This window comes from Mastacembelus armatus, chromosome 5 (genome assembly GCF_900324485.2).
Source record: "Mastacembelus armatus chromosome 5, fMasArm1.2, whole genome shotgun sequence".
In the NCBI taxonomy this organism is placed as follows: Eukaryota; Metazoa; Chordata; class Actinopteri; order Synbranchiformes; family Mastacembelidae; genus Mastacembelus; species Mastacembelus armatus.
The window spans coordinates 26,324,910-26,337,797 of record NC_046637.1 but is presented as its reverse complement, the minus strand read 5'-3'; the positions used below and the strand labels follow the sequence as shown (position 1 = coordinate 26,337,797).

The window sequence follows — 12,888 nt, the reverse complement described above, 5'->3', positions numbered from 1 at the left end:
GCAGAGAGGTTTTCTATTATTTATCCAGGACCTCCACGTGTGCTGCCTCTGGGATGGTCCGGACTCGGTCCTCTGATTGGACACACCTTCCTCTCATCACACGCCTTCGCAGTCTCCTCCATGCGTGGGCGGGCCCTGCACTCTCAGCCCCCACGATTGGCCAACATTAAGAAAATTTACAGCCTTATCTCCGCGGGTTCGAGGAGCAGGTCGCGCCCTATAAATAGAGCCTCCATCGGTGGAGGACACAATGAGCAGCACACCACCGCTCCATGATCTCTGTGAGGAGGATGCTGCAGCAAGTGCTCAGAGTATCCGGCCGGAGCGCCTTCCCCCTGGTCAAATGGATGGAGAGGTGGGCTGAGGGCGCAGCGGCGGATCCTCAGGGGACTAAAGTGCAGGCAGTGAGGACTCTGGACGACATGCCCGGACCGTCGGTCGCCAGCTTTGCCTGGGACTTGTTCGCCAAACGGGGTCTGTCCCGGCTGCACATGTTGCAGGTAGGATGATGTAGTCGTGGAGGACTAATGGAGAAAACTGCATGAGAGGTGAAACTGGGTTGAAGACATTCTGCTTTAAATAATATTTTGCATCCAATGTGCGTTTTCCTGGTTAAAGATTCTTTAAAATACTTTATCCTGAACATGCACATGTTGTATATTCACTGTTCATTACTTAACTTACTTTAGGTTTCAATTCTGAGATCAGGTGAACTGGAGGTTTCCCACTGTTGCATACTGCACCACAATGGGTTTGCACACTAGTTGTGATGTCACATTAACCTCCCTAACTCAGATTGTAGCTGAGCATGAAAACATCCTTCTGGTGTCACATTCTGCACAGTGAAGATTTAACATCCCTGTCAAGTAACAAGGAGAAAATCCATTTTTTAGTGAAGTGGGACTTTATGAGAAGTAAAGAGACTGAAGTACCAACTGGTTGACTGCTGGTCTGTGGCATATTTAGACTGTTAAACCCATTATTAGTTCATTAAGGCATCATTTATCTAAACGTCTGATAAGATAATGTTTGGCTGCCTATCAAGTTTTGTATCTTGAATGGAAATAATCTCATCAGAGGTTTAGAAAAGCCTGCAGGCATCTTCATTTTTCACTGGGTTCCAAACTAAGACTGTATCCAAACATGATGCCAATCATCTGGTAGCCTGCAGGGTTTTTACAAGGTCAAACCTCTTTATCGTGTCCCAGCTGGAAGGAGTGCGGAGGTACGGCCCCATGTGGAAGGCGAGCTTCGGGCCCATCCTGACAGTTCACGTGGCTGATCCAGCCCTCATCGAGCAGGTACTGAGGCAGGAGGGCCAGCACCCCATGCGCTCTGACCTCTCCTCCTGGAAGGACTACAGGAAGCTCAGAGGACATCACTATGGACTTTTGACATCGTGAGTGTTGCATAATCACCCACATGGATTTTGACTCAAGTCTTGTGTCTCTGCTATCAGAGTTTAGCTTGTCTTTGTCCTCTCCCCATATCACATGACAGTGTGATTGTCATGTGACAGTCACATGACAAACCAAATGTAATGTATGGTCCAGTGTATAAACTTACTGTGTGAATAATGTTATATCATGAATCATTACTCAAATCAAAGATGAGCCCCTCTGTCAGTCGACCATCCTCTTATTTTATTCACTTTCATGAAACGATTTGGATTGAAAACATAAAAAAACAGGAGAGAAATATTTGATTTCACAAAGAGTAAATGCTGAGCAGTGAGACATTGAAGACTAAATTATTTATCGTCCTGACATGCCTGGTATCAAATTCATTTTATAATTGCGTATGAAGCACAGTAAATCACATAATCGCATAAGTATTCACAATCCAGTAATCGTTTTTACTGTGTGTGTTCCCAGAGAGGGGCAGGAGTGGCAGACGGTGAGAAGTCTCCTGGGGAAGCACATGCTACGGCCCAAGGCAGTGGAAGCCTACGATAAAACCCTGAACAGCGTGGTCACTGACCTTATTGCCAAACTTCGCCTCAGCAGACGCCCTCAAGGCCTCGTCCCTGACATCGCCAGCGAATTCTATCGCTTCGGCCTGGAAGGTAAGATTTCATGTCATCTGAGCAGCGGCGGTACCGGGACTTTGGTCACTACAGTAATACGCTGCATATTCAAAGTTATACTTCAATAAAAGTAATGCAATAATGTCAGGAGAGTATACTTGAAACACTTAACCACAGATTATCACATACAGCCAAACGCATGTTTCAAATCACATCTGAAAAGTAAATGGATTGAACATACACACATCAGGATGAAAGATTCGACTTGTTTTCCGCCTCAAGGCTCCTGAACAGTTAGTCTTGCAGTCAGACGAAGCTACATTCAGTCATTTCCCTCTCGTAGCTTTTCCCAGACTGAACAAAGTTTCGGTCCGGTGGCTCCGTGGTCACGTGCCCACTTCTCAAACATTTCCGTCACCATTGTCAAAATGACTGTGTTGCTGAATGGAAGTTGGGTCAAGAACTACAGTGGACTGTGGCACGTAGCCGTGGACCCTATACAAACCCATGATGAATGAAAAAGGACAAACAGTAATTGTATTTATTAAATAACAGTAAGTGCTATAAAGGCACCATGATCCGCTTTGTCAGAAGCTTTTCTGCAAAGACAACACATAAACACTTTCTGTACGTAATTGTTGTAGTTTTATCATGACACACTGTGTTTGTGGGCTTGTGCTAGTGTGATAGAGAAGCTGACATCATTACATCCTTTATCTCTTATGTCCATCCGGAGCTCTCAGTGCAGCAACCCTCATGTCATCTTCTCCACACTGTCTCATTTACTGTCCTGGTTTTGTGTTGTTGTGTTTTTTGACAGGTATTTCTTCTGTGTTATTTGAATCCAGAATCGGTTGCCTGGATCAGGTTGTTCCTGAGGAGACGGAGCGTTTCATCCGGTCGATAAACACCATGTTTGTGATGACGCTTCTTACCATGGCCATGCCAAGTTGGTTACACCAGCTGTTCCCTAAACCCTGGAAGGTGTTCTGTCAGTGCTGGGACTACATGTTTGACTTTGGTAGGTGGATTTCTCCTAAACATTTGAGGTTGCTGGGTGGCGTGGTACTGCAGTGGTTACCACTACTGCCTCACAGTAAGAAGGCTCTGGTTTGAACCCTGTTTGACCAGGACCTTTCTGTGTGGATTTGCCTAGTTAGAAACAATAACTCTGTGATAAAGATAATTATAATTCCATGTATAATACTGTATTTAACAAAATTACACAATAACAATATATAAAATCCATCAATAGAAATATCAAAATCAATCTTAAATACATCAAGATGTTCTAGTTGGTGCATTTGGCAGACTCTAGGTGACATTATCAGCATCAGCGGCACATGCAAGTGCTGCAACATGGAACCAAAACAAACACTGAAACCAAAGCCCCTCAGCTCCCACTTATCTAGATCTGAGCCGTGAACATGTTTAAAATAATCACACTGGTCCAAACTGGATCAGGAAGCAGGAGATTAAAGTCTTTAACCCTCAAGCACTGCAAGATCATCTGTGTTTGAAACCAGCATGAAGTCTGATCTTGACCATCAGCCTTTGTGGTTATAATTAATCAGATAGTTGTATGATATTTCCTCTGATTTGGAAAGCAAACGTCTCAGGATATAACCGCTCGGGAATTAATGCATAGTTTTTGATATTTTCTAATAAAAAATATCTTGATCTCAAGAGAGTCCTGTAATCTCACTGTCATAATGGCCCATAATATCTGTCCCTGTAGCAAAAGGTCACATCAACCAGCGTCTGACAGCTGAAGCAGAGAAGGTGGCCCGTGGAGAGAAGGTGGAGGGCCGTTATCTGACCTACTTCCTGTCCCAAACCGGGCTGCCCATGAAGACAGTCTACAGCAACGTCACAGAGCTTCTTCTTGCAGGAGTTGACACTGTAAGAACAATCCCCCTGTCCTTTTCTTTACCGAATTCTTTTGTCACTCCAACAGATTTTTAAGCCCCTTTGGGCCATGTGGGTTTTCAGATCTCCAGCACAATGTCCTGGTCATTGTATGAGCTGTCACGTCACCCCGAGGTGCAGGACTCACTCCGGGATGAGGTGTTAAGTGTACTGGAAGGTCGAACGGTACCAGAGGCAGCAGATGTGGCTCGCATGCCTCTCCTGAAGGCCACAGTCAAAGAAGCGCTCAGGTATAAATCAAACTGTCTGCTTTTCAATCTGCGAGTTGAATTGTGCTCATGCTATTGAACTTTTGCCTCTCAGGTTGTACCCTGTTATTCCTGCTAATGCGAGGGTCATTACAGAAAGAGATATCCAGGTTGGAGGCTACATTATTCCAAAAAATGTGAGTGTTTCAGGGAATAAATGTACTTTAATATCATATAATAAAATCTAATACAGTACTTTGTGATAGTTGCGGATAGTTAGGCAACACATATCTGACAGTAAAGTCTTTCCATCCAGACTCTGATTACCCTGTGCCAATTTGCAACATCGCGGGATCCAGCAGTGTTTCCAAATCCAGATGACTTCCAGCCTCATCGATGGTTGAACAAGGACCAGACTTATCACCCGTACGCCTCTATACCCTTTGGGGTGGGGAAACGCAGCTGCATAGGTCGTCGTATCGCTGAGCTTGAGGTCTATCTTGCTCTTGCCAGGGTAAGTTTTCTGCAGACTATGAAGACTCGGATATAAAATTATCTAATTTTATGAGTAATAATAACAAATGAATAGTTTGTAATGTGACCAGCGGTATTTTAGGACCCAAATCGGGTTTCTGGCTTTGTCAGTGATTTATTGAACAAAGGAAAATGGAAACAAAAACACAAGAACAAATTTGTGAACTAATAATGCTCAAATGTAATATATATATATATATATATATATATATATATATATAATACTCTGTGTTTATTTAACAGTAATTGAACAATATGTTAGCTTTCTTGAAAACAGATGGAATCAATATGTTCAGTTTTTTGCTGTATGTACAGAGAATTTAACAAGCACTTTAGATTGTTTGCAGTTAAACAGATTGTCAGAAACAGCATATTAATGGCAAATCTTCTTACTGCACTTATTCTCAGAATAATGTGAAAACCTAACTAGAAGGGCTTTAAACCATTGTGCAAATCCAGCTCATGATTTACTTAATCCAGGCATTTTGGATAAGAGTCACTAGCCAACACGTAGCACATGATGAGCACTGGATTTTTTTTATTTTTTAATTAAAATCATCCTGTTGTAAATCTGTTTTCCCTGTTTCTGCTCACATTAGATCCTAATAGAGTTTAAGGTGAAACCGGACCCAGAAGGGGTTTCCGTGAAGCCCATGACACGGACGCTTCTAGTTCCTGAAAAAGTCATTAACCTTCAGTTTATTGAATGGTGACCTACTCTCCTGTGCTGATCTGTTACGTGGACAAAAATGTGAGTCTCTCTGCAGCGGGGTGGAGTTATCGCTGGAGCCATGAACCTGCTGCACGTGTTGGATCATATCAGCCTTCATCACGAAAAAGGCCAAAGTTTTCTGTATCAGTAACCCTGTTTCTAGAGGCAGAGCAGTTGGAGAGGGCTAAATGCATGAATGATGAAGAGTGACAGCTCATCAATCAGGCTTTGCACTGACAGCAGTGTAACTCCAAATTTAGTACGTTCTTCATAAAAAAATTAAATCACCATTAAACACTTATGGTGGTATCCAGGATTTGGGCAGACATTAAAGTGAGTCGGACTGTGCTACATTTCATGACGTATAAAACAATACGTCAGTATTTTTTCTGGATCTGTTAACCTCGTCTCAAATCAGGTTAAGAACATTAATGTTAACTACATACAGCACTATCAGGAGCTGTCTCCTGGAGTGTCTGGATCATTCAGACACTTGATTTCAGTTGGGTTTCTATATATGTTCTTCCAGTTTCCTAAAAGGCACGTTACATGCCTTTTTAAGCTGCACTGTAAATTATTCAAGAGTACCAGCAGAGCCTCAGACTGGAACATCGATGCACTGTTTCTAATATCAGCAGCTCTTATTGCGATACTGAGGGTGACATTTTTGTTGAATAGCATCTTATATGGTGCCTATGGACTTTTAGTGACTGGTTCCTTTTTTTTTTTTTTAAATGGCAGCTGTTAAAGTTACTCGTATGTAGAAATACATAGGGTCTCAAAAGTAGCCTACTCTGCACTAAGGCTTTGTACATCTCACTGTATTGTTTCTAAGTTGTAAATGTGTATGCCACAATTCAACAGTGCAGCACAATGCAGGTCTATCCATTGATTTTTGTTTCCATCTAAAAATACTGTAATATAAATATAAAACTGATTCTGATATCATTTTTAATGTCAGTATCTGAAATCTATTTATTTTAATGTAACATATTTTGAATAAATAAAATGTTTCCAAGGTCGTATTAATAATATCACCTGCTTCTTTTGTGTTGACTTACTCTTGTCCTAAAAAAAACTATTTTTCTCTGTCACAATTAAGGATTTGAATCAGCTTTTACAACATCAGCTGCATCAGATTAGATCTGATCCATTAAACATGTTTCTATTTGTCATTAGTTCAATGCTATTGAACTTCTAGGAAACACAACACTGAGTATCAGCGTTTCTGTGCGACTGTGTGGTCTGTTCAGAATGAGCTGTGCAGCAGCAGCTCTGGGTCAATAAGGGATCTGGTCCAAATTCAGCACATCTACCTGTCGTTTAGATGGAGACCAGTTATTTATTTAATAGTTTCAGTCAAACAAGCTGATCATAGAAAAACTGAAGGTTCACCTCAGCTCTAAAGGTTACGATCCAAATTAAAATCTATCGGGTGCCTGATATGAATGGACTCTTGCTCTGTGGTTTTTAAAAAACATTCATTGTAGAGGTCAGACCTGTGTGTTAGATATACTTACTGAAAGTTTGATATGTAAGGAGTGAGAAACCAAACACCATGTAAGAGCAACATTTGGCTGTGGAGAAAGTGCAACCTTTCTGCTACCCTATGCTGTGTAAACCTGCAAGGGCATTGGAAAAACCACACATCTATGCTGGAAAGTATTTAGATTCCTGTTGGGAAAAGGAGCTGCACTTGGTCTATTAAGCACATGCAATAAACTAGGATATTAAAAATAACTTTATAAATCTAATAGTAGCATTTTCTGTTGTTTCCGGGGCCTTTTATGATGCTCAAGGTGGTTGGATCATTGAAAGAATCTATGTATTTTTAATTCAAGTTAATAAACGTCATTTGTAGCTATGATATTATTACAGTATCCTGTGTGCTAAATACTGGTTAGACGCATCGACAGAAAATAAAGTACAATTGGACAAAAATGACCAGTTCAGTCATGCAGAGCCAGGCTCCCCCTCCAGCCCAGCAGGGGGCGCTAATGCACCACGCAACCGCGATAAACCCTCACAGGAAGAAAACAGATGGACTAGCACCGATGCTAATGCTAACAGACATACGTCAAATTCATATTGCTAGTTAGCCATGTAGCTAGCCACCAGAGCGTTGAATAAGGGGCATAAATAGAATATACCGACTCCGGTTAACGGGATTGATACCACACCGTGGGAAAATAACGCAAACGAGAGAAGGTGAGTCACCAGACTGGCTAGCTAGTTGTATTAGCTCGCTAGCTTAACTATCTAGCGCTAGCTAAGCTAATGCTAGCCAACATAAACAAGGGTTTTTTAAATCAAATTACTATCACAAAGCAAGCAGATTGTGGCACTATATTGTTTGGAGAAGCGGCCGTTTTCACACTAAATTATTTTAAGGTTGAATGTCATGTACTGAAGGAAATAAAGAAGCCCCACAGCTAACGTTAGCTGCATGTAAACAAAAGGCGCTTTGGTTTTATAGCTGCTAAACCAACACGCTGCCTAACGTTGCCTAAAATCTGCCACATTCATTTGTAAAGTCGACGTTGTGAACAAATTATCGTTGTTAATAATTTAATTAACCAATAAATAACGTTACGTTGCCCTTTATTCTTGAGGGTTTCAACTTTCTTTACAGTGTAATAGTGGTGGGCAGCCTGAACCCAAGCAAATGTTTCTGTTCCCGTGATACTATGTGAAGTTAAAACATCATGTGAGCCACAGGCAGTCTGTCCAGTCCAAAGACTTCTAGAGACCCGCAACTCTACAATCATAAATGTTGGCATCATTTCCTGATGTCTCCGATCATGTTACGAACAGATGCAAGCGGGTGACCCTGTGCTTGATGCGTCCATGGCAGTAGCTGGTGCTCAGAGTCGATCAGAGGACGAAGAGTCACTTGGAGTGAAAGATTTAAAAAGGACAGCTACACAAGCATTTGGCAGTGGTGTTCCCAAACGCAGAAGCTCCTCCAGGTTGGATCTCTGTCTCCCCTATGTTGCATTCATTCGTGGGGTATATTAATGTTGACAATAACCTGGATATATAACTAAAATGGGAAGATATGGTGTTCTCTGCTTTATAAATGTTGACAAACTAATGTCCTCAGGTCTATAAAGAGGAAGAAGTTTGATGATGAGCTGGTGGAAAGCAGTCTTGTGAAATCATCCAGTAGAGTCAAAGGCGCTCAGGTCATAGAGCCGGTCCGCTGTTCAGGGAGTGAACCTTCATCTAGTGAGAAAAAAAAGGTACAAATTGGTCATGAATGGCACAGATTGTCTTAGGAAGCCCTGGCAGTTGTATAGTAATTGGTTTGATGAATAATTTTTGTGCCTTGTATTCACTTTCTCAGGTGACAAAGTCAGGAACTGCTCTCACACCGCCTCTCCCTATGGTAATAAATCCTGCACCCATCACCAAAAGAGTGAAGAAAAGCAAGCAACCTCTACATATTACTAAAGACCTGGGTCGGTGGAAACCCACAGATGACCTGTTGCTTATAAATGCAGTGTTACAGGTCAGTAGTGGAACATTTTAGGGTAGTTGTCCAAAAAGATGAATATTGTTTGGGGAAAAAATGTAACTAATGTGTTGTGTGAATCTGTTTCATTATGTTTTCAGTATAAAATATCAGTGTGGCACATTCACCCTGCCAGTCTTGTGTTTGTATATATCTGTTTCTAGACCACAGACCTAACTTCTGTTCATCTGGGAGTCAAGTTCAGCTGTCGTTTCACTTTGCGAGAAATAACAGAGAGGTGGTACGCTCTGCTCTACGACCCTGTCATCTCAAAGTGAGCAGCCATCAACTGTAACTTCTAAATTTCACCTTTTGTTGACACCTTTACTCTTTAATTTCCATTTAATCATTCTGTCTGTTGTCTGTTTGTTTAGGATGGCGTGGCAGGCCATGAGACAGCTTCACCCAGAAGCCATTGCAGCAATCCAAAGCAAAGCTCTTTTCAGTCAGACTGAGGAGGCACTGCTGGCCAAAATTAGTTCAGTAAGTGAAAGGATAATTAAGGAATACTTTACTGTTACAGTAAAATATATATAACCAGTTAGGCCAGACTTTGTGGTTAAAGAATTTAAAATTAGCTTACTTTCTCTGGCATAACTTTCAGATTTAATATATGGGATAGACACTGTGTGTATGCTGTCAAATGGTTCTTTAAAGGTTTAGGTGTCCAACAGTTTTTTCCAGCCCAAGGCGTATAGTAGTTATTTCCACATTTGACTAGTGTACTCATAAGTGGTTGTGTGTTATATTTGGGTTATATTTACTGGACAGACTAGTCAGCCCAAACTGGACGTGTTCCAGGACCTCCTGAGCAAACACCCTGGTGTCTTTCATCCATCTCGCACTCCCAAGAGCCTGCTGGTGCACTGGCAGCTGCTAAAGCAGTACTACCTACTGGATGACCAGAGTGGTGAGTCGACTCAGCTACATAGTTATATCAGGAGAGTTTGGAGGGCACAGTCAGACACTGGTGTATTTATTATTTGAGTTTGAAATGACAAACCATAAAGCATCACTTTGGCAACTGACACCATTTATTCACTTATACTTGGAAAGACCAGCATTACAAAATGAATGAAGGCTGAGCTAAACTCTTTCTCATGTGTGCCTACTTAGAATGACTAGGAATAAGAAGGTGCATCATGGCAAGTAACAGCAGCTTAAGCAGCTTACTCAAACTTACAGCAAGTGGAATTGTTTTGCCAGTATAACAGATGGTAATTAGAATACCAATGGCCTTGCAATTTAATAGATAATAACATTGTTAAATGAGAAACAATGGTGTTAGTTTTCTGAAACAGAATGATGTGCTCTACATTTAAATGTGTGGTTTTTGTATTGCCCGTTTCAGTCCAGCCGCTCCCTAAAGGTGACCAGGTCCTCAACTTCTCTGATGCTGAGCAGATGGTTGATGATGTAAAGTTAAAGTAAGACAGTTTTTCACTTTGCAGTATTCATTTCATATTTTGCTACTGCTAAAAGTTTGCGCTTATTTGTGTGTATGTTTCTTTTTCCACAGGGAGAGCAGAGATGAGGTTTTGGAGCATGGTAAGAAATCACCACTCAACAGAACTGAGTTTGTCACTGTGCAATATCATTAAAAGTTGGTGGAGATTTGGTGAGGTGTCAGAGGCTAAATAAAAAATCTAAGACTAACCTTCAGTTATCAATTTTTCTAAAATTGTTAACAGCCAGGAGATGGCAGCACTAAAGTGTTGGGTATTTGATCTTATGTACAGTAAAATAAACAGATAGGATAGACTGTATTGAAACGGTCGGCTTCAACAAAACCTGTTTTACCTGTAATGCTTTACCTGTGATTACACCTGAGATTTCCATTTAAGGTTAATTCCATGAACAACAATGTAAAAGAACATGTGAACACAGGTTTCTCATGGTATTCTACATGATAAAGAACTGCATGGACAAGTAAGAAACCAAACTGACTGTATAAAGATGTGACAGGTAGAAGAGCAACAGTAGGTTACTGAATATCCCAACATCTCTGGATCTGTGCAAGATTGGTATCATCCATGCCCAGGAAGATCAAATTTGTCTTCACAAATAGCACAAAAGAATAATAAAAATATGGCAGACAAAATATTAAACAAAACAGAACAGTTTACTAGAACTGGTTATTGTCAAGGCGTTATATTAGATGTTTTTATAAGCCATATGTCTGTTAAATACTGATACATTTTCTTCTCTTCCTCTTCAGAGCTGATGATTTCCGATCGCCACCAGAAGAGGGAGATCAGACAGTTAGAACAGGAGCTGCCTCGTTGGCAGGTCCTTGTGGACAGTATCACAGGCATGTTATGTTTCACTCACCAAGCACTAGCACAGTACATTATGTATGTGTTTTAAGGAATCCAGTTTGGTGGGACTCATTCGTGTCCATGCATCTGTGTCTCTAGGGATGAGCATGCCCGACTTTGACAACCAGACACTGGCAGCGCTACGAGGACGAATGGTTCGCTACCTCATGAGGTCACGAGAGGTAAACAGTCCTTCAGCAACAGTTGTTAGAGAGAAGCAATGCTGAGGTATCATGTTTGTGGGAAGAGAACGGAAGTAAACAGTGAAAGAGATTTTACACCTTTGAAGATGTGTTTTCACTCTGGTGTAATTATTTTTTATTCACATTCACACAGATTACTTTGGGCAGGGCAACCAAGGACAAACAGATAGATGTAGATCTGTCACTGGAGGGGCCTGCCTGGAAGATATCAAGAAAACAAGGTGATTAATGTTGTTCAGCTGTAATGTGACAGGTAAAATGATACTCTAAAATAATTAGTTACTGACTGCAGCTGAGAAACTACAGAACAGAAACTGTTGAAATGTATTTACCTCTTAGGTTTTTGAAACATTTGACGAATTTCTGCTTTAGTAGTGTATTTTAAGTTTTTTTAATATACAGATTATTTAGTTTAATGATTCCAACAGCTGTTAGTGTCTTTATAACTGCTAGATCATAATGTCAAGGAATTTTCTAGTTCCAGACTGCAGCATTTGATAAACCTCTCATGCTGCTTACAGAAAACATAACTATTGATTGTCTGCTATATATAAAAAATGAAATACGCTGTGTGTTTTGACATATACAGGTATTATAAAACTGAAGAATAATGGAGACTTCTTTATCGCCAATGAGGGCAGACGACCCATCTATATAGATGGCAGACCGGTCCTGTCAGGAAGCAAATGGAAACTCAACAACAACTCAGTGGTGGAGGTGGGTGGAAGGAGTCAACCAAGTCATATATATATATGATTATTGATATATATATCTATGATTTCTGTTTAAACAACATACTGTATCTGTCTCTTCAGATTGCAGGGCTTCGGTTTGTGTTTCTGATTAACCTGGAGCTCATCTCACTAATAAAAGCTGAAGCTGCCAAGATGACGCAGCAGTGAATGTCAGCACATCCAGCATAAGAGTTGTCGTACAGGACGATGAGTGGACCAGTCCGTTTTTTCTGTGTGGGAAAACAGTTGTGCTCACAAAGCACAGCAGTGTTACCAAGAATCAAATGGACAACAGACGTGTCAGTTTTAAAGAAGACTACAGCTGAGTCCTGGAGCAAATAGTAACAGGTTTTACTTGGTGTTTGGACATTTTTCATGTGTTAATGTAGACACTGTCATGGTAGAGCATTGTTTTTCCAGTTTTTCAAAATATTGTATTTAAATTCTGTAGTAAAGCTTTTTCAAAATATTAAACTTGTATAATGACATTTTGACGTTCTCTTTACAGTACAATCTACTGTTGAATAATTCACATAATATCAAACTACTGTGAAAAGCAACAAAAGGGTTCAGTCATCCATCTATGAGCAAACAAACAGTTAATGAAATGTTCTGACTAATCTGCACGCACATATCAGGAAAGAACTTTTAATCGTTTTTTTTCTATCAGAAAAAGAAACATGGTAACAGACAAGCAAATGGTAAAGCTCAGTGTTTAAGTGCTTATGCA

General features: G+C 40.7%; 2 protein-coding genes across 3 annotated transcripts; both read left to right on the top strand.

The window, feature by feature from the left end:
* The first annotated feature begins 266 nt into the window (after positions 1-266).
* Positions 267-5,414, top strand: cyp27b1 (cytochrome P450, family 27, subfamily B, polypeptide 1). The gene is made up of 9 exons (XM_026305923.1): positions 267-500; positions 1,209-1,399; positions 1,875-2,065; positions 2,847-3,047; positions 3,765-3,928; positions 4,019-4,185; positions 4,259-4,340; positions 4,460-4,657; positions 5,277-5,414. The coding sequence occupies exons 1-9, from the start codon at positions 273-275 to the stop codon at positions 5,388-5,390; spliced, it is 1,536 nt and encodes a 511-aa protein (XP_026161708.1). The 5' UTR covers positions 267-272; the 3' UTR covers positions 5,391-5,414.
* A 1,994-nt stretch (positions 5,415-7,408) lies between these two features.
* Positions 7,409-12,646, top strand: mcrs1 (microspherule protein 1). Of its 2 annotated transcripts, none has more exons than XM_026308060.1 (14): positions 7,409-7,597; positions 8,204-8,358; positions 8,493-8,631; positions 8,736-8,900; positions 9,068-9,177; positions 9,278-9,386; positions 9,675-9,813; positions 10,255-10,330; positions 10,423-10,451; positions 11,122-11,214; positions 11,321-11,403; positions 11,558-11,645; positions 12,014-12,141; positions 12,240-12,646. In XM_026308060.1, the coding sequence occupies exons 2-14, from the start codon at positions 8,204-8,206 to the stop codon at positions 12,324-12,326; spliced, it is 1,401 nt and encodes a 466-aa protein (XP_026163845.1). In that variant the 5' UTR covers positions 7,409-7,597; the 3' UTR covers positions 12,327-12,646. The 2 variants fall into 2 exon arrangements, with proteins under 2 accessions (XP_026163845.1, XP_026163844.1); XM_026308059.1 differs by having other exon boundaries at positions 9,657-9,813.
* Positions 12,647-12,888: the final 242 nt, after the last annotated feature.